This window comes from Carettochelys insculpta, chromosome 18 (assembly GCF_033958435.1).
Source record: "Carettochelys insculpta isolate YL-2023 chromosome 18, ASM3395843v1, whole genome shotgun sequence".
Classification (NCBI taxonomy): Eukaryota; Metazoa; Chordata; order Testudines; family Carettochelyidae; genus Carettochelys; species Carettochelys insculpta.
In genome coordinates, this window is record NC_134154.1 from 28654363 (window position 1) to 28676522 (window position 22160).

The following is a 22160-nucleotide window of genomic DNA, read 5'->3' on the forward strand; positions in this document are numbered from 1 at the left end:
ATCACACTGTTACCTTATGGTAAGTGCAAATCAGACACCATATCTAAACAAAAGCAACAGATTAAGAAACCTTTGAGAACGTTAGTTTAATAAAGCAATAACTTTCACTTCACAGTGTGTACAAAACAAAATTCAGGAAGCAGAAACCAACTGTCGAGACATGGAATAGTCATTTAGGAAACAAAATATAAAATGGTCCGCAGTAGCATATACAGCTTTTACATGAAACTAAATGACCGATTCTAATATCAATGATTCAGCTTAAAAATAATAGTTTGAATGTCATTTACAAATACACAATATAAAAACAGACCAACTGGAGCAGAACATTGATTGAATACATCATCCCCCCCCTCCCCCCTTAATACTAAAATAGGCCATTGTGGTGAAGTTACTAGCATCTGCCATATGAACTTTTTAACTGGAAGGAAGTGTGTGGGCCCATGGCTTGGGAAATAAGTCAGACTGGATGCAAGAAGTAAGTTGCCATCAAGGCTGCTTAGTGACCATCACCAACAGAACCCTTGTGACCAATGGGGCGCGCTGATCACAGCATTAAGCTTTCATTTAATCGTCTCATTCTTTAAAAAAGTGGAAAAAAAAATACACCATAAAACTTCATATTGTATCTCATCTGCAAAGTGACGATTTCTTCACCACTACCCTCAATATGAGGGATCATTTAAAGCCATTTTACCAGAACAAGAAACATACCTCTGTGCTTTCAGAGAAAAATAAATGACTATATTTGTACAGCCCCCTTCTGGATCATGGTGAACGCAACAGTCCATAGAAGTATTTACACAGGAGTGTGATTGGCTCTCTCTTGCTAGCATAAGTAAGGACACAACATGGCTTCCAAAAAAGGCATTTCTCATTTTACTCTTGCTCACTTTTCCAACAGCATCCTGGCAAAGTCAGCATTAGACATCTTTTTAGGCTCCTCGGGGGATGCGGATGAAGTTGCTGGTGAGTTCTGAACCATCCCATTCTCAGCCTTTGTCACAAGATTGCTCTGGCGCTGTAATGCTCGAGGCACCAGTGAGAGCTGAGTTCTGCCCTTCCCCCGTCTAAAAGACAAAGCATGCTTAAGAACATCAAGGAGTTCTGAGGGGGTGTTTTGGATACATTTGTTTGACTCATAAGAGGAAAGAAACAAAGGTTTGTATGCCACAAGGAATGTCCATTTAAATAGTGTTCTTTTCTCAACTGTTTTACTCAATAGGCAATGCGGTATTTACAGTGCTTTCATTTTGTTGCCCTTAGAGTGAATTTAGTGCTGGCAAAAAGGTACTATACCTGACAGTCTGGGAGATGGCAGCCTCCTGTTTATCCACTGAACAGGTACACAGCAGCAGCACAACCTCCTACTAGTGTGCCTGAAACCCTGATCCGTAGGAACACCTTTCAGACACGAAAGGAGAGCCCAGTCTTCCTACTCATTTCATAGCCTGGCCAATTTGCCAACAGAAGATAATTCAGGCTAGTTTGTGCTCAGGGGTTCACATCCCAACACCCAGCCCCACTATGGTAGCTTTCAGACACTGCTGCACTGGGCTGGATTTAGACTCGAGGCGGAAAGTGTCTACATCCCATTACCAACGCTATGAGTGGACCGCTCCCCAAATCCTAACCATCAGGCACATCTGTGGTACCTGTCAAACACTGTCCTCACCTGTCTTCAGTGAGGTTCCATGTTTCCCTGCCTTACAGAACTGATGTTGTCTGAGCAGCCCTACACAATACATGCCACACATACTTACGCTCCATAAATCTGTCGTGGTACCATAGACTGGGAGGCTCTCCCTGCCTCGGGTTTGTCTGGGAATTTTCGGAGAGGTGGATTACTGATTGCCACCTTGATGACATTTTCCTTAATAGTCATGCCATCCATTTTCAATACCGCCTGTGAGGCTTGTGCTTCATTTTCATACTCCACATAGGCCAGGCCCTGAACAAGGAGAGCCCAGAGACAAATGGGTGTCAGTGTATATTTCCTGCACGACTGCTTCTGGGCAGTACTTAAGTCAGCTGAGAAGAATGAAGTGACAATGACAGGTTATCAGTATGACATGTGGCTGAGATGATGTCCCACTGATCAGGTGTGCTGGAGAGCAGAGCCTTGCTAACTCCTGTTCAGGAGACCCCTTTTAACTGGAGATGTATTTTGTACATTAGCAAGGAGATAAACAGTCACTCAAGCTACCTTAGTACTGAGACCTCACTGCAGCACTCAAGCATCTGCAACCTGGCTGAGAGCACAGGGTTTGAAAGACTTACAGGTTAGCCCAGCAAAAATCAGAGTATCGACATCTCTATCAAGCAACTACAAGGGCAAGAGCCACGTGGAATCTGCTGCAATGCTTTACTAGGTTAAAACTTTCACTGTGGAAATCAGAGCCATAATCTTATCGCAAAAGCAGTTACTTTAGTTTCAAGAGCAGGTCATCTATTTTAGACAACACCATCAACAGGGCATGGCAGAAATGGTCTCTGACAAGTTGGAGAAATTTGTTCCACAGACCACAGAGGGATATTTTCAAGTCATCAGCAGCAAAGCATTCCCCATAGGCAATGGTTCTCTGTGCAGGTTTCACTGTACACCAGTGATGAGTAACTGTTAATGGTCCACATGGGGAGAGTTTCGCCACTCATTTCAAATTAAACATGGCTAAGGAGAGGCTCTGTGGAATCACTTCCATCCACACAACGGAGGAGATTCCGAGCAGCCGTCACTGCATAGTGAGCTAGTGATACCGGCAGTGATTTCACCAAGTGTGTAACTTCACCTTTCTAATTGCGTGACCATTGTCCTCCCCTGGGACACTTTCATCTGGACCCATGTTCTGTTCATGCTTTTAAGGCTGAATAACCTTTGAGGGTGAGTCATTCTGGACCATACACAAATACCCAATCTTACACAACCTTGTTTAAGCTATGAATGAGTAAAGTGTATGGCTTTTAAGTAGGAACCCCTGCTTACACCAAACTCTGAACAAAGGGTGGTATAAATTCAAACAACTCTGGTTTTGGATTAGAAGTAGCTTGGGAAAACATTCCAACTCCCCCCCTTTTTTTTTTTTATTTTAAATACAAAACCTACCTTTAGAACCCAAAATATCCAACAGTTTCCTTCAGAAATTTCTTTTAAAATTCAGATGAATGAAAATATTGAATTAACGTGAATGTTGGACACTTACCTTAGGTTTCCCAGCTCGATTTGTTACCAGCCTAATGTCCTTCACGCTTCCATGGGCTTTGCACACCTCTTCCAGCTCTTCTTTAGTGCAGGAGAATGGCAAACCAGAAATAAATAGTTTATGCTTCTCCAGTGCAGTGCTGTACCTGAACACCTGGGGCAAAAAAAGGAAATGAATTCCTGTCCACTTTGCAGACAGAGAAACTATGTCAAGCTCATGCCAGAATTTCAGACCAATAATACAAAGCACACTGGGGCTGTGCGTTATGTGACTATAACAGCACTTAATGTAAGAGGGCCTCTGTCCTGACCGGAGCGCTTGGGTGCTACAACAATATAGCTAATCGCTGCGCATGTCTAAGAATTCACACTCTGAACTCTAAACAAGCAAGGTTTCATGCCGATGAATCTCTACAATGTTATAGGTCTGCTCCAAGTTCAGGAAGAGCATTCCTAACTATGTCTTCATGTGGTAGTTTGAGTGTTAAAATAATATAGCAGCTAGCTACCTGGCATCTAAGGCAGACACATTACCAAGATGTTAAGGCTACTTAATATACTTCCATGGCTGTCAACTGCAGCGCTGATGTGCTTCAAACACTACTCAGTGGAACCCTGCCTTGATGAAGTACACTATCTGCAACGCCTGTAAACAGTTACGTCTACCACATTTGGGGCACACCTTTCCCTGGATAGGTTGAACCTCTCTAGTTTGGCACCCTAGTGAACTGACTGGTGTCAAAACGAGAATTTGTCGGTCCACAGGTCAATGCTGTCTAGCAGCATCACCAACACTTCCACTGCTTACTGGGCTCTTAAAAACATTTGGGGTAAATTAGAGCTAAATAATAGCACAGAACACTGACAGCCAGGACTGGTGGCTAGAAACAAGCTTTATGGGACCACGGGAAACTTGACCACAGCCATGATAAGTGGCCATCGGCTAAATAAAATCATGCCAGGTTACGGATGTTGCCAGATGAGACTGTGCCGGACTAGAGAAATTCAACCTATATTAATTATGTACCTAGCACTAGTTGCTGCTGTTTGAAAAGCATCATACAAAATACTTGAAAAATATTCAACAAGGTGATTTTTGAGAACATGTTTACTACCCTGAGTGAGTACACAAACAATGAAGGGTTTACTCAGGCGTGGATAGTCAGAGGTATGCCGATCACTGCAGAAGTCAGCTCTAGCATGTGGCTCACTTACAACAGCAGATGCAAGAATTCTGCAAATGTTTTGGAAGTTTACCCAGTCAAGTGCATTTTCACATTACCTAGCATCACCCAAAGAAAATCACAGTGTAGGTTCTCAACCACCAAGGTATCATAATTACCGTCCCTTATTTATGGCTAAACTACAGGGGGAGGGGAGCTCATCAACAGGTTATTTACTGAATGACTAAAAAATATTATACCTTAAAATCTGGATTCTTGTTCTTGTCCACACAGGGAGAAACAAACATTGGCCTCCCTTCCACAACCTTGCGATCCAATCCCAGGGCCTGCAGAGCTGATTTTTCATCCATAAACTCTATGTAGCAGTAGCCTCGGAAAGACCCCCTGTTAGAAAATATGGGGCGGATTTCCACCACCTCCCCACAGCTCTCAAAGAGTTCTTTCAGTTTCGCTTCAGGGTCTGCCATGCTATATGAAAGATTGCTGACAAACACTGTAATGTTATCTTTAGAACTGTCATGGAGAACTTTCGGAGCTTCTTTTCGGCTCGCAGCGGCCTTTTCCTTTGGTTTAGAGGAAGCATCTGGTCTTGCAGGTGTACTTCTCCCAAACAAGCCAGTTTCCACCTCCATATCTTCCACTTCTTCATCCACAAGCAGACTGTCCCCATCACCCTTGTGTCTCTTGCTGGGCTGCTCTGCTTTTTGGAGAAAGATGCACTTTAAGTGGTTTACACATTCTGGCAAGCAGCAACTTTGTATTTACATCTATATTAAGTGAAATACTGCCTTCCTCTTAACAGCCTGATCCAGGGAAGTGCTCAGCCTCTGGAACCACAGGTGCCAAGTAAGATCCTAAGACAAAGGAAGAGCAGTCCTCCTTGTGGAGCTGCCCCAGGACAGTGACGACGTTAAAGGGGCGCAATGTTAGCAGGCAAATTTTTCCTCTTACTGTCTCATCAGAAACCCTAAGTATGAGCATGTGGTTTGCCTCCGAGTAAGGAAGTGGGCAATAGCAGTCTTTTAAAAAAACAACAGTTTTCTGAAACTACCCTGAGAAGGTTGTGTGTGCATATTCCTTCCTCCAGGGGACACTCCACAAGAAACCTGTTTCAACCTTCTAAGATGCTGTTATAAAAACATAGGGAGAGGCAGATTTTTTTGTAATAAGTTGGAGGACACTCACTTTGAGTTGGGGGGAAAAAAATGGAGAGATGTCAGATTATTGGGGTTTAGATCATTTGTGTTTTCACTCAAAAAACATAACTGTAAGTGAGCAAACTTTTCTAATGAGTTTTTTTTAAACTTATTTTGATGATTAAAATAATTCATGCATTCCCTATTTCATTTTATGATCACTGATAACCAAAAAAATTAAACAAAGGCAGTTTCATGACTGACAGGTTGAGATAAAATGAGATTCCTTTGGAACATACAACTCCAAAATTCCCCCATCACCACCACTTCCTTGTCCCAGACTGACTGCAGAGATGCAATTAAAAGGCCTGCTGTCGTAAGCAGTGAAAAAAATGTTAAGGCACAATTTATACCTTCCTCCTCCTGCCCCCACTCTCCCTCGTCATCATCGTCTACTTTGCGTTTGTCTCCAGGTTTCATTTTTTTAGCCTTTTTTGAAGCTTTTTTCTCAGCCCGAGCCTGCTTTCGTTGTTCAGCTTTTTCTTCTTCCTGTTTCGCAAGAGCAGCCTCCTTCTCAGCAGCCTGGGAACATTTAAGAGCTTTGTAAGTCACTGCAAATGGAAGCATATCTTTTTCTAAAGCACTTCTCTTTGGATGTATGCTGCATGGATCTATAGCAATAAGAAAGATTCTCCTGCTAAGCTGTCTACACACAGCCCAAGTAGAAGGATCATTTGAACGACAGACCTTAACCCAGGGTGGGGAACTCATGGTTTGGATCTGGACCCTTCACAGCATCTAGCCCACAGCAAGGGCTGGATCAGACAAGCAGAGTTTAAATTTATGCTTATGCTCCAAAATATCTGTTAGTCTATAAGGTGCCACAGGACGACTTCTTGTTTCCTACCGAGTTCTCAGATAGTTCATATAAAGAAATTCTGACCTTTACTCTTTGTTCATTAACTCGAGCTAATCTATTTTCTGTTTTTTGTACGGCTGCATCCCAGTCTTCTAAAGTTCCTGTAGGATATAAAAAAAATGGTTTTTAACCTTCCCATTTTCTGAGGGGAAAAAAAACACATTTATTAAAACAGTGAAACTTTTGGAAATATCCCTCAATACCACTTATGGTGTGAGACACTGCAAAAGCAAAGTCCAAACCTACCCAGAGCTCTTTAACAGGATTAGAACAAAATTAAACACAAGGCAAGCCTTTTGCACAGCGTAACACAACGTGCACTCACGTCAACTGAAAGAATCCCATGAACATCAGTGGGCTCTGGATCAGACCCCCAAAGAATTTTTTCTACCCAGAACTTCACTCAAGGTAGAGGTTTCTTTCTAAAGCTGAAAAAGCTGAAAGAAATGCACTGTGCACCACAACAGTTCAGGGCTGCCATTTTCACAGCACGGCTTCACTAGCCGAGACTTCACTACAGCTGAGTTCTGCTGGGCAATAACTTTAGATTTAAATGAACCCAAGAAAGTGACATGACAGTGAGCTATGACAGTTACCTTCTATCCTCTCAAGTGTTAGCAGCACCTCGCAGACATGCTCTGGGTAGTCACTTGTGCACTGCACAGCTCGATGCAAGGCCTTCCGGCAGTGCTGGGTATCTCCATGGGCCCTGAATTGGGGAAAGATAATAAGGAGCCAGCTCTCACAGCAGCCATCCTGAGAGTAGAGAGCAGTTGTAGTTGCTGCTTTCACTCCCAGATGACATGCATAATCTCTAGTTTCAAAACCTAGCAATTCCACAGCATCTTAGAACGTCTTAAAGACACTTAAACATAAAACAAACATGACCCAGTGAACCACATTATGCCCATCTTGCAAATGGAGAACCCGAGGCAGAAATTAAGTCATTGCTGCCTTAACTCATGTCCTTACCGTTCCAAGTTATAGTATTCCAACCACATATTGGCATATTTGGCGTTCCCTTTAGTCATAATGCTGTCCCAGAGCTCTCTGGCCTTCTGCATATTGTTACACAGGCGAGCCTAAAAAGACATATAAAATACTCAATATAGGTAAAAGTCATCCAGAAACAAAGGAAAGCAGAAAGGCTCATCATCACACTTTGCAAACCTTTGAAATGACACTCAAATATCAGCATATATTATTACTATTGAAAGCTAACTTCTCCAGTTAGACTCAGCTTGTCCCACTAGTGGCCTCTGGTTTCAGGCATATCTCGGTTATGTATTATGCAAGATCTCATTTAAATATTTCTGAGCATCTCATTTCAAATGTTTTCATTTGTGACTGAACATCTTTAAAAAGAACCCAAAATATAAAAACATCTTCATGTTTATATGATACAATAGAGGCTCTATTTGAACAGGAAAATTTTCAAGGCACTACTGAAATGCACTGTTAGCACCTTTAACCTGAGCAAACCAAAATGCTTTGTGATTATAGTACTCAGGCAAGTTAGACACAGATCCCCTTTTACATGTGGAAAAAATGAGAGAGAAGTGACTTTTCCAACACTGTATGAGACTGTGGCAAAGCAAGGAACAGCAACCAGGTATCTTGTTTCTAATCTGAATCAGACTGCTGCCTACTCGGGGACTTTGAACTCATGCCTACGGGTACACCATGAGACCGGTGTGGAAGAACAGAGAAAAAGCCTCAGCTAGCCAGGTCACTGACAAAGACCCAAGTGATGCTCATTCCCCTGGTTGTACCCTTCTATAAACAGATTTCTAAGGAAAATAACTTCTCCTAGCAACACAATTTAAATACAAGCAGATGATGAAAATATTACCTCAATCCTTGCCCAGTTCTGCATTATAGTGCAAGACGGATCTCCGCTTTCACTAAAACCTTCAGATAACCAAAAAAAAAAAAAAAAGTGGTCTGACACACATTTAAAAGGAGTGATTCCCAAGCTAAGTATCGGCAGCACTTACATTGGTAAGACTTGCATTCTAGATTGACTTTATTTGTACTCCAAGATCAGAACATTATCAAAAAATGAATACACGTCAGCCTCAATATAACACAGAGAGCAGAAAATAAGCCATACTGAAGTGAAACGAAAGAACAGTTCAAAGCTCCGACTTACGTTCTTCCACTTCTTGCTTTAAATATTCCAAAGCACGTGCAAAAGCAGACCTCAGTTCTTCAAGTTCTTTACTTGAGTCTTTAGGAAAAACAAAGGGAAAATCAATCTGCACCTTAAAATAATGATTTCTGTTTGCTTTAGCCTGCTGTGGTTTCTTCACTAATGCACAGCTCAAAGAAGAAATCCACTTTCACGAACAGAAACTGTTTTTTCAAAGAGCATTTTGCACTTCAGCAAAAGTCACTGCATGCGGAGTTTAAAAAGACAAAAGAGCCACAAGACCAAAAACAGAGAGGGAATTCTGGGACAAAGCAATCTAACTCCAGCTAGGAACGGATTTAGTGAACTGTACAAGTTGCATTTTAATAAACGCCAAATGACTATTTCCTCCACAATAGCATCTTAAACACTATTATTAGAGGCTCTTTAAGAGGAGTACACTGCCATTTCTAAGAACTAAGTAGTGCAGAGAATTAAAACTAAATTGAGCTATTCTCATAAGTTTATACATAGTTACCTTGTGTAAAGTCCACCCTTCTTCTTAGATAATCAAGATATGCTTGCCAGATCTCTACATAATCCGTAGCCTGAATAAATCCAGCATTCAAAGCCTTTTCAAAATTTTCTAGGGGGAAATCATAAAAGCACACACGTATTTGCTTTGGTTGCATATGCCAATAACAGAAGTCAATAGACTGGAGGATGGGAGTGTCTATTTCTGTGGTTTTATGAACCAAAAGTTATACTTCAAAAACCGAAATGATACAGTGGAATCTGCATATAATAAATTCTGATTAGCAAATTAATATATGAAAATTGCAAATTTATTTTGATTACATAACATGCAATTATGCTTAAATGTGAAGTTGTTCCAGGAAACTTTACTGTAAAATGGTTCCACTGTATTTCCATTAATCCAACCTAGTTTTAGACTATTTCAGACGAATTTCTGATTTCTTGTAGAATAGCATTCATCAACAAGAAAACATCCAGGCACTACACTTTGGAAGCTAGCTCTGGGCTGGATAAATAACTAATGACAGCATTATTTCCTTACCAGTAACAAACTGATGATCAACTCTGTGCCTCTCCATTGCTAAAAGGTACCGATTCCAGAGCCCAACAGTCCAAGGACAATTCCTAACAGCTCGATCATGTGCAGAGAGTACCAATTCTTTAACTTTCAATTGTCGGTCCTAAAATAACCACAGAATTAAAGGATGCAAAACAGCCCACTGACCCTCTCATTGGAAAACCTCCATCCCAGAGGGATATATTACAAAAAAAAAATGCTGCCTTGAAAAGAAGTGCTTCGAAAGGATCGCTCAAAACTAGGAAAACAAACCAGCAGATGGATTTTAATGTTGATAAATGCAAAGTAACACATATTGGAAACACAATCCCAACTATATGTACAAAATGATGGGACCCAAATTAGCTATTATGATTAAAGAGAAAGATCTTGGAGTCACATGCATAGTTCTCTGAAATCATCCACTCACTGTGCAGCAGCAGTCAAAAAGAAATCAGAAAGTTTAGAATTGTTTTAAAAAAGAGAGAAAATCTCTGATTGCTTTTGTATAAATCCATGGTAAGCCCACATCTTGTATACTGCATGTAGGTGTGGTCACCTCATCTCAAAAAGAGTATCTTGGAATTGAAAAAAGTTCAGTAAAGGGCAAAAAAAAAAAATACTAGGGGTTTGGAACAGCTGCCAGATGAGGAGAGACTAAAAAGCCTGAGACTTCTCATCTTAGAAAAGAAGAGACTAAGGAGATATGACAGAGGTCTACATAATCATAACTGGTGTTGAAAAAGTAAATATGAAAAAAGTTATTTACTTGTTCTCATAACACAAGAATTAGGGGCAAACAAATGAAATTAACAGGTAGCAGGCTTAAAACCAACAAAAGGAAATACTTCTTCTTCACACAACGCACAGTCAGCCTGTGGAACTCCTTGACAGAGGATGTTATAAAGATCAGGATTTAGCAGGGTTCAAAAAAAGAACTAGATAAATACATGGAGGAGGAGACCCATCAATGGCTATTAGCCAGGATGGTGTCCCTTGCCTCTGTTGGTCAGAAGCTGGGAATGGATCACCTGATGATCTCCTGTTGAACAGTAACAGAGAGGTAGCCATGTTAGTCTGTACTCCAACAAACAAAACAAAACAAAAACAGCAGTAATGTAGCACTTTAAAGATTAACAAAATGATTTATTCAGCAATGAGCCTTCATGGGAAAAGACCCACTTCATCAGATCAATCCGTAATTCATCCGATCTGGTGAAGTGGGTCTGTCAAATGAAGCTCATCGTCAAATAGATCATTTTGTGAGTCTTTAAACTGCTACATTTCTGCTGTTTCGTTCTGATTATTACTTGTTCTAATCATTCCCTCTGGGGCACCTGCCATTGGCCACTAACAGAAGAGAGGAAACTGGGCTAGATGGACCTTTGGTCTGACCCAGTGTGACCGTTCTTATGTAAATGTTTTGAGAATTGCTGTGTCAAGCTGACCACCTCAAAAGGGAGAAGAGATATGATACTGTGCAACAGGGTATAATATTAGCCCACTCTCAAATTAACACAATCCATGACTAATCAATTATTAACCCATTCTGCTGTGCTACTATATTTAATGAGACAACTGTAATAAAAGCTTTAAATGAATCCCCAGTTACCTCTCACTGGTTTGAAATGCAAGAACGAAAAAATAAATTTAGCATCACAGTGTGAGATGGCCTCTTTAAGAGAACTGGATATGACACCCCATGTGATGCCTTCCAGAAGGCCACACAGAAGACTAGGAAACAGATCTATATGGGTATGTCTCCACTTCAGAATTAGCCAGGACTCTTATTTGAGTGTTGCCTCTAACCACTTTTCATCCACATACAAAACACACAGGGATGAACCAGATGGCAGGACACAGTTTATCTGTTCTCATCATTGTCAAACCATGCCTGTGTTTGAACAATAAATACAGCCCTGAGAAAAATTAAATGGATACTGGTGAAAACTAGTTGACGCAACTTAAGGTGACCAGATAACATGTATGAAAAATCTGTAAAGGGATGGAAGGTAAGAGATGCCTCTATAAGTCAAAACCCCAAACAACGGGACATCTAGTCACGTGTCGCAGCTTTCTGGTTACTTGCCCTGACAGCTTATGTGAAAGAAGGGAAACGGAGGCAGAATCCTACGCTGAATCTAAAGACAGACAACGACAGAACAGGGTAAACGTAATATACTTTTGCTTTCCTTACCAGATACTGATTGTAACGCGCCCACAAATCCGGCACAAGGCAGTTCTCAGCCAGAGCACGCTCATAGATTAACTGAATGCGAGCTGGATCCCCTGCTTTCATTTCAAAGTCAATATAGGCTTGATACTCTGCTAGCTTTGGTGTTTCAGCAACCAGCTAGAACACAAACAGGAGTCCAAAAAGCAAACAGAGTCACACTTTGGCAGAAAGACAAGTAGATCAACCCTGAATAAAAACAGCATTTTACAGGCCAAGGACAATATCCTAAAGAGCAAGATTTCAGCCTCAAAACCACCAACTGATCTGGGAGAATTCTACACAGCAGAACTGGATTCTGGCCTTTGATTTTCACCTCTCTGAACATAGGTCAGGCTTTGGAAGGGTTCAAACACACACTTCTGCCCCTACTGGGTCACCATATCTGGAGGGTCTTGAAACTAACCATTACAACGGATGCCATATGAATATTGTAGTGTGATTCTTGATGCAGGTTTCACTGCCAGACAGTATTATTTCAGGCTGCTATAAAATTCCCAATACTATTTATGATAATATAAACAACTAGAAAGTTTCTGTTATGTTGTTTACTGCTAAAGAGGACTTTTAAAGTGACTAGTTTACTTTTCTGGTTGCTTAGGAAAAACAGGTTCTTTAGTTTCCCATCACATGCTTAAAATAGTTACCAGAGCCTCTTCATATGGTTTACACTTTTCCATCTGCTGCAATGCTTTCTTGTAGTTCTTTATTACTGCTTCGGGTACAGGATCCTCTGACCATTCTTCATATTCGGCATACGTGGCTTCCATGTCTAGTCATACAGACAAAGAACCAAAGCGACTGAAACAGTTATCTCACTAAGTAATGTGAAAGTTTTATATATAAACCTAGCCTAGATGGAGAGGCGACATAGCTTGGCCACTTGGTTAAGGCGCTGAGGTAACCATTTCTACATAGTGCAATCTAATTCAAACTCAAGATAAACTGTGTTCACAACCATTAGTTATTTTAAAAAGCACAGCAGGATCACTCCAAGGCTTTAAGGGAAAAGAATCCAAACCAAACTGTTTTTGTGTTTAAGTCAAAAGAAAAAAAAAGTGAGACACGCATATTAGGAGAAACACCAAAAGCTAAGATAGGGGAGCAGCTAGTATCTATTCCCACCCATCGTCCTAGGCTCATACATAAAACTGGTTGGGAATTTCTCCAAATTACTCCATATTAGGCAGACCAGGGCCCTAGAACCAAGGTCACCCACATTCCAGGTGTGCACCCTAATCAGCTGTTCTTGGATAGTTTGGGGGTATAGATTCTTATTTTATATTTTTCTGGTAAAACCTCAAGGTCTCAGTTTCATCCCTCCAAGGAATGGAAACAATTGTTGAAACCTCAAAAGCTTTAGCGGAATGAGAGAACTGTATCCCACCCACATCTATTCTTATACCATGCCTATCACCGTGGGGTATTCACGCCTTAGTGTCTTCTGTTAAAACGTTCCTCATTTGAATTGCAAGATGCATTCAATCCAAGTACATATAACACAATTGTGGCAAAACCTGTGTCCATAAGTGTTGCGAAATCAAGGTATCGATTAGCAATGCCTTTTTTGTATTAGAGAGAGAGAAAGAAAAAGGAGCCGATACTCAGCTGGTTCCCTGCCACCCATCCCCGGCCAATCCCATGGCTGGGGCTGTTGAAGTGCTGGTACTCAGTACCAGCAAGTACAGGCACAAAAAAAGCACCCTGTCAATCAAAAACGGAAGTATTTCCAAACAAACCAGGGACACAGAACATGTTTGAAGCCCTCAGAATGACACATTTCTGACTGATAACTCAAACCCTTGCAGTGGCATGTTCTGTGACATGACCACAAGGAGAACTGAGTGGCATAACCACTGCCCAACACACAAAAGAACAAACAGCCTTATCCATGCAGTATTCCAAACTGCAGCTGCTCTTACCTAGCAATGGGATTCCCAGCTGGCGCCTAAACAGCATGTGAATCTTCTCAAGCTGTGCACAGAGTGTCTGCTGCTGTTCAGGGGAGGGAATACTGCCAGCAGCTGGCTACAAACAAAGACATACTGAGAATTACCCAACTCCTTTGGTGCCTGGGTTGATAAACAATAAACCCAAGTGCAATTTGAATAACAGATCTGAGACCCAAATGACAATCTTTAAAAACCACACATGGCAAACAAGCATCTCGTATGACAGACCTGTACAAGCGCAACATGAAAGATCCTCAGTCGGAAGACTAAGACATGCAAGAAGTATTTCACACCAAGAACTGAGATGTACATGTGTAAGTTATGTTGACAATCACAGGCAGGCAAGCTTAATACTGTACTTGCAGTGAAGTACGGTAAATGGCAATTCACAAGCCCCATGTCCATAACTGCAAGACAGTTTTTAATCTGACATCATAAACTCCTGAAATTCATACACAAAATGTGTCCTCTAAAGCTTTCAGGTACCCTGGCAAACTTGACTAAAAACTGAATTGCTTAACACCATGATTTCCAATTACCCCTATTTAAATAGCTATAATTATTCTGAGAGCAGCTCTGTCAACACTATTTTGTAAACTACCAAGAAACAGGACTGAGGATGTTACTGGCCTTGTTGTCAGATTATATATATTTTAGGCTTTGTGTTTGCATAGTTCCAAGAGAAAATATGCTTGGGAAATAGTCTGGAATCCAACATTCATTCACACACAAGAGGAAAGTGAATGAGTTCTGAAGGCAGAAAGTCCCCTAAGACAGGAAACAAATATGAGTGAGTTGCGTTCATAAATATTTACTGAGAAAAAGCAAGTGTTTGAAAATAAAACATTTTGTTTAATTTAAAGTTGTTTTTCTGAGTGCCAAGCCAATGCAGAAGCAGGAATGAAGCTAATATCTGAACTGAAATTCCTCACTGTGTGCACCACACCTACTACTACTTAACCCATGTACTCCATGTGGAGCTTAAGTCATCTACAAGTCATGTCCTCTTCACTCTGCCTTGGGACAAAACTTCTAGCTGGCTCCAGGGAGTACCCCAGTTGTCGTCCCTCAATCTCAGTAGCCCTTCTCCACGTTGTCCGAGGTCTTCCTCTTTTGCATTTTCCTTGGGGGTTCCATGTGACAGCTTGATAAACTATGCTGGATGACAGTTTTCTGAGAGTGTGGCCTGGCCATCCCCACTTTCTTCTCTCGATTTCAGTGTCAATTGGTACTTATCCTGCTCTGTTCCAAAGCTCTTCATTTGTGACAAAGTCTTGCCATTTGATGTGAAGGATATACCTCAGGCACCACATCACCTTCTCGATAACAACCACCACAGCAGCAGAGCAGATACATTGATTTTTGACACACCTACTGAAACTGACAACACCATCTGCTGACTACTGAGATGACAGAAAATTCTGGACTTTACCTGTACTGTTTCCAAGATGGCATTTTCAAACTCCCGGTAAGCTTCCCAGATTGCTGCTCCTTTTGTCACATGTAGGCCAACAGCAGTGAGGGCTCTTTCAAAAATTGAGCGAACCTTCTCAATCCCTCCCTCCTGACCAATGCCACCAATCGAATACTGAGCATATTCAAGCCAGATTTCAGGACCTAAACAAAAGTCATCAGAAACAATGAAGCAAAGTTTTCTCATGGGGAAAGTCCCCCTGCCATCTCTCAAAACGTACAGTTTCCAGCACACTCACAGCACCACATACATACGAACAATATACTTTCCTAGCATCCTGCACTTCCACAAAGGAAAAGAGAAGCTCGTATTTTTTCATGATGCACTCTGGACCCAATACAATTTCACAAGATCACTGTCTTAGTGGACAGCTGACTAAAAATACAGAGACAGTATAAGGCTTTTGACACAGTCCCACATAACAACCTCATAAGCAAACTATGGAAATGTGGGCAACAATTAAATTACTACAATTAAATTACTGCAGAAGTGGCTGAAAGGCCATTCTCAAAGATTAGTTATCAATACTTTGCTGTAAAACTGGGAGGACATAGCTAGTGAGGCTCCACTGGAGTCAGCCCTGAAACTATTCAATAGCTTCATTAGATAATGGAATAGAGCAAGGGTGGCCAATATGCTGTCCGTTTGCCATATGTGGCGAACTAGACAGTGCAGTGTGGCAAAGCGGCTTGTCAGCGCCACATACATGGACAGCCCTCCGCCCTCTCCGCCGGAGCCCCAATACTTGGGAGGACAAGATTGTGGTGACAGCGGCAGAGGCAGCTCCTCCTGCGGCTGGCTCAGGGGTGGGTGGCTCCGGCAAGTCACCGGCAGTTTGTGTGGAGTTGGGGTAGGAGGATGCCTGGCTCAGAGGGCAGTGCCTGGCTGGGGGTGGGAGGGCACCTGGTGGAAGAAGCGGGTGTGGTGATTGTTAAATTTCTTTTGGACATCATTGGAGGATAGAGTATAAAATCTTCAGATGACATCAAACTTGGAGGGGTGGCAAACACTTTGAAAACCAGGACTGGAACTAAAACGATCCTGACAAATTAGAGAAATGGTCTGAAATTAACAAGAACCAATTTAATAATAATAAAAAAGTGCATAATATTTCACTTAGGAAGGAAAAATCCAATACAAATTCTACAAGGCAAATAATGGGGTAGGTGGCAGTGCTGTAGAAAGGTTCTATGGGTCATAATGGATCATAAATTGAATCAGTACAGAATGTGATGCACTGCAAAAAAGGCTAGCATTCCAGGGTTGTAGTGACAGTATGGTCATAAGACATGAGAGGTAACTGTCGCACTCAACAGTGGTGAGAGCTCATAGTAAGGGCTCTAATACAACGAGTGGTTATCAGTTGTTCTCCCTGTCCAGTAAATGCAGGACAAGAAATAATGGGTTCAATCTGCAACAAGGGAGAATTAAGTTAGATACTAGAAAAACTTTCTAGCTGTAAGGGTGGCTGATCTCTGGAGCAGATTTCAAAAGGGATTGTACAATCCTCGTCCTTAGAGGGTTTTGTTTTTTTTAAATGCAGGTTGGATAAACACCTGTCAGGGATGGTGGTATCTGACCCAGTCTAAGCCTGGGGTGCCCTGAAGTCCCTTCCAGCCTGACATTCCATTATTCTAATTTGTCTCTCAATGAAAAGCACAAATTTTTGTCTCTTTTAATTAGTGTCCCCATGGTCCAGTGCTGTGAAGAGTGGGCTGGCTGAGGTACTCGGTAGGTTGGTTAATAACGCATGGTTTCTTTGGGATATTAATGATAACCCACTCTGAACAAGTTTTTACAGACAATGAAATGCATTAAAGACAGCAGGAACTAACAAAATAGGGTCTACAAAAAATGCAAAGCACTGAAAATAAGCCTCAAAAACAGTTTCTAAAAACAAAACAAAAAAAAAAGAATTAATTATGGGAAACTGGATTCAGTAGCTTTAGGAAAAGACGTGTCATCAGGTAGCAGCATAATACAAAGCCAGAAAATGTAGTGTTAGCCATCTGCTGTCCACTGAAATGATACAACAGAGCTGAATCATTCAATGACCTCTCTCCTATTTGCACAAATTTGAAAATGCCAACCTATGTCACGAACAGATTGTTAGTTACTATTTTTAAACAGATATTCTCTTCCTCCCAGATCTTTAGGGAGTATTTTCACACAAATACTTCTAACTTCTAATACTTTCATACTAACAATAAGAAAACACCTTCTTAGGAAAAGCAATGATCTGAATGCAAAACTAAATATGTTTATTTTGTAGGATGCATTTGCAACTTACAGATATAGTCTTTTACAGCTCTCTCAAATAGCTCATAAACCTTTTCCCGATCCGTGCTTTCAGAAGCCATCCTTATTTCATCCTTCAACCAGTCAAGCCAAATTTCTAAAAGACAGTAGGAACTTTAGAGGTACATTACCAAAAATATTCAAGAGACTCCAGAAGGTAAGAAATTAGTTTAACTTGGCATCACTAAGCAGAATTGTTTGAAAATGTGATTATTACTGGTAGCACTTTTTTAAAATGTTACACTTAGGTATAATTAATTTCACTAAAGCTCTGGCCAGTTTTTATCATCATGATGGCTAATATTTAGGCAAATTTCTATTTGTACAGGCAAAGTATTATCATGTTTGTGAGTGAAAAGAATATGATTGATGTCAGTTCAATTCCCAGTAAACATAAGAACAGCCATACTGGGTCAGACCAAGGTCCATCCAGCCCAGTAGCCTGTCTGCTGACAGTGGCCAGTGGCAGGTGCGCCAGAGGGGGTGGGCTGAAGACAACAATCAAGCGATTTGCCTCCTGACATCCATCTCCAGCCTCTGACAATCAGAGGCCACGGACACCGTTCCTACCCTTGGCTGATAGCCTTTTATGGACCTAACCTCCATGTATTTATCTAGCTCTTTCTTAAATTCTGTTATAGCCCCAGCCTTCATGGTCTTCTCTGACAAGGAGTTCCACAGGTTAACTAGTGCTGAGTGAACAATGGTCCACAGCACAAGACTCACTATCACAAATGATATCCTTCAGGATACACTGCAGGTGCCAATCACTGACTACCCACAGGGATGGTTCTCCCCCTCTTTCCCGGAAGAGCTTCTTCCGTGTCAGGGCGAAACCAGATCAGCCTGTAGGGAAGCTTGCCCACCTGCTGTCTTTACCACCAATGAATAAATAAGCTGCAGGCTAAAGTTTATCTGTCACTTTCATTAGCATCATATTCAGAAGATTACTAAATATTAACCTTTTGGCAGAAATCTGTATGGCTCAACACTAGACATAATAGCCAGAAGTATCCACATAACAGTAATCCCCAAAGATACCTGATTTGATCTCATGGAAAAAGTTCAGTTTAGCTGTCAAAAAAAGAAGTGGGGGTGGGGGAAGGGGAAGTTGGGGGAAGAGGGCAAAGATAACATTGTCTGGGGTGAGCTAAAGTCCTCCTGTACCTTCAGTAAGTGGGAAGAGTTCACTCATCTTCTGGCGGGCTCTTCTAAGCTTTACCAGCTCTCCTTCCTGGCGGAGCAGTTTTATCAGGTCCAAGTGACAGTTATAGTCAAATGCGTTAATGGAAAGCTTTAAAAAATTAAATTTAAAGAAACGTAAGACAAAGTACGTCTAGCAGCGGGAGCATGAAACAAGGATACAGAACTTTGGAGTTCTATCTTAGACTGGACCATCGATTCTATGAACATCAGTGTCTGAAGACATGGCCATATTAGGGAGCTCAGTGCAGCGCATGTGTAAGTGCTCTAGTCATGCTGCTCTCAGGCAACTGCATGGAGCACTCTGTGGACTTAATTAATATTCCCACAAACAGCACCAGCACCAATCTCAGCAGGAGAAGCTCTCCCAACAACACAAAGCTGTCCACCCTGGTGCTTGTATCAGTATAACTTACCTCACTCAGAGGATGGTTTATTCACAACCCCAAGCAACATAAGCTAAACTAAACCAAGGCTATGTCTAGCCTAGAGGGCTCTGTCGACAAAAGAGCCTTTTTGCTGACAAAAACCACAGAGCATCCAGATTCCCAACAGCATTCTGCTGACAATAAGGTCACAAAATGCAGCACTTTTGTGGACAACTGTACAGCTTTCAACAAGAAAGAACGCCTCTTTCAACATAGATCAACAAAAAGCCGGTCTGGACGTTCTGGGGGGCCCTTCTGTTGATAGAAAGGGCTAGTTATACGATGAAATCCATGGCTCAGGGCTCCCCTCTAATCCATGCCAGGGTGGAGGGTGCAGAGCCACAGGCCTCGCGGGCCTGACCAGGAAAGCCACAGTCTGGATCCAGACTGAGGGCTCCACTAGGGGCCAGATGGCAGGAAGCAGCTCCATCCCAAAACAGCCAAACCCTGACCCAGCTCCGTCTTCTGCTGCCGGTCACCGCTGCTCTCCCAATCAGGGAGGGCAGCAGCAGCCTGTGCATCCTGCCTGGAGGCTTTCTACCACTGCTCTGATTGGCTGGAATTCCAGCCAATCAGACCAGTGGAGGGGGGAGGATGCCCAGGAGCAGAGATAAGGGGGCACAGAGCTGTCTGCATCCAAAGGTAAGCTGCATCTGTTGCCCAGACCCTGCATCCCCAGACAGCTCCTGCACCCTCCTCCCATCCAGACTCCCACCCCGACCCTGACTCCTCCCTTCCAGACCCCACACTCTAAACTGACCTGCAGCCTTCCTCTCACATACACATACACCCCCACCCTGCTCCTGTACACACCCCCACCCAGACCCCAGACCCTTTCCTACACTCACCTCCCACTCAGATTCCCCCACCAACAGCCTGCTCCTGCACCCTTCCTTCAACCCAGACCCCCCCAATTCCCAGCCTGCTCTTACCCCCTTCCTCCAACCCAGACACCATCCCACCCCCCAATTTCCAGCCTATTCTGCATCCTGCCTCCTGCTCAGACCCCATAACCCTGGCCCTCATACATTCAATAACCACATCAGTGAAGTGTGTGGGTTTTTTTTTGCTTCATACTTCTGTAGCCACAGACTGATTTGTCTACCGTTCACCAGTCCCCAGCTCAAAAGAGGTTCCCCATTCCTGATATTCAAGAAGAGAAGTCCCTGCCCTAAAGATCCTAACAGATGAAGACAACTAGATGCATAGAAAGGGCAGAGAATGACTGAGGAAAAACAACTGCCATGAGAAACTGATGGGCTGGAATTCCTATATACAAATCTGACACACTAAAGCAAGGTTTAAATGAAAACATGGAGTGGCTCTCACATTACACGACATAATTTACCATTCAAGTACCCTCACACCTACTCATCCCTGTTGGAGATGAACCACATCCACTTTAATTTAATTAGCACTGATGTCACAAGCCTATCAGTGTATCCCTTTCTTTTCTCTACACCATCGGATGAAGTGTGTTGTGTCCCAAGAAAGCTTATGATCTAACACGCTAATGTTTTTTACTCTTTAAAGTGCCACCAGACTCCTTGTTGTTTCTCAAAAAACAAGCAGTCCCACAGCACCTTAAAGAATAACAAATTTGTTAGATGATCTTTCATGGACTAGACCCACTCCTTCAGATTATAAACAAAAAGAAATCCTGTGGCACCTTACAGACTAACAGACATTTTGGAGCATAAGCTTGAGTGGGCAAAGACCCGCTTTGTGACGAAGCGGGTCTTTGCCCACTCAAGCTTATGCTCCAAAACATCTGTTAGTCTACAAGGTGCCCCAGGACTTCTTTTTGTTTTTCAAGATACAATCTAACATGACTGCCTCTCCGATACTTCAGATTATACTTGCTCTTTCTGTAAATTTAAGCATCTTATGGAAACATACCCATCTTAGAGAACCGGAAGGGACGGGTCGTCCAGTCCAGTCCCCTACCCTCACGGCGGAACCTACCACCGCCCCGACAGACCTTTTTTTCTTTTTTAAATCCATTTGCTCCAGATCCCTAAATGGGTCCCTCAAGGACTGAGCTCGCCACCCGGGCTTCGGCAGGCCAATGCTCAAGCCACTGAGCTACCACCTGAACAATACTGACTAGTCCTCAACCCGGGGAGGCTCAGACTTTTTTTTTTTTTTTTTTTTTTTTGGAAAAACGTTCAAAAAGTAACGTTTGAAATCAAGTTCACGCGACACAAATTAAAAACAAAGGCGCTGGGCGTGGGGGTGGGGAGGGACAGCGGGTGGCCAACCTCGGATTACAAAACCTACAATAATGGGGCACAAGGCTCCCCAGACACATCGGGTATATATCCAGCGTCGGCCCGGACAAAGACGCGAGAGTCGTTAGGGGGCCCACGCGGCAGTCCACGCGCGGGACAACGGGCCTCGCGGCCACAGGCGGCTCCCCTCCCCCACCTGCTCCTCCAGCCTCTGGATCTCGGCCTCGTTCTCCTTCTCCTCATCCTCGCCATCCGCCGAGGAGTCCGAGTCCGCCTCCGCCTCGTCCCCGCACTCCCCCTCCGACTCGCGACTCCCCTCCTGCCCCTGCTGCTGCTGCTCCTCCTCCTCCGCCGCCGCCGCGGCCGCCGCCTCCTCGCACCCGACCGACGCCGCCATCTTGAGCAGCTCACCGCTGCGCACGGCCAGCCGAGCTCGGACAAGCCGCGGGGGCTGCCTCTGTCGCGCCTGACCGACGTGCCGCCGCACAGCTGCCGCCCTGGCACCTGAAGAGAAGCGCGAAGGGTCGCCTGCAGCTCGTCCTACATCGCTCTGCAGCAACGGTCATTCCAGAGTGCGGGTTTACGGCCTCCTTGTGCACCGAATTCTACAGGCACCTGCGAGGCCTACTCGGGTCTTTGCACGTCGGGACCTTAGGGAAGGTCCCTTTGCAATGGCTTA

General features: G+C 43.0%; 1 protein-coding gene across 2 annotated transcripts; it reads right to left on the bottom strand.

Moving 5' to 3' along the window:
• Nucleotides 1–67: 67 nt before the first annotated feature.
• On the bottom strand, nucleotides 68–22124 carry SART3 (spliceosome associated factor 3, U4/U6 recycling protein). 2 transcript variants are annotated; one of them, XM_075012306.1, is made up of 19 exons: nucleotides 21678–22124; nucleotides 18787–18913; nucleotides 17612–17716; nucleotides 15280–15464; nucleotides 13818–13923; nucleotides 12543–12667; nucleotides 11860–12015; nucleotides 9648–9786; nucleotides 9108–9215; nucleotides 8591–8668; nucleotides 8291–8349; nucleotides 7411–7520; nucleotides 7035–7147; nucleotides 6463–6539; nucleotides 5933–6101; nucleotides 4623–5083; nucleotides 3201–3353; nucleotides 1764–1951; nucleotides 68–1070 (listed from the first exon to the last, which is right to left on the bottom strand). In XM_075012306.1, exons 1-19 carry the CDS (start codon nucleotides 21876–21878, stop codon nucleotides 890–892), a joined length of 2841 nt encoding a protein of 946 aa, XP_074868407.1. In that variant the 5' UTR covers nucleotides 21879–22124; the 3' UTR covers nucleotides 68–889. The 2 variants fall into 2 exon arrangements, with proteins under 2 accessions (XP_074868407.1, XP_074868408.1); XM_075012307.1 differs by having other exon boundaries at nucleotides 4623–5080; nucleotides 21678–22123.
• Between the last annotated feature and the right edge of the window lie 36 nt (nucleotides 22125–22160).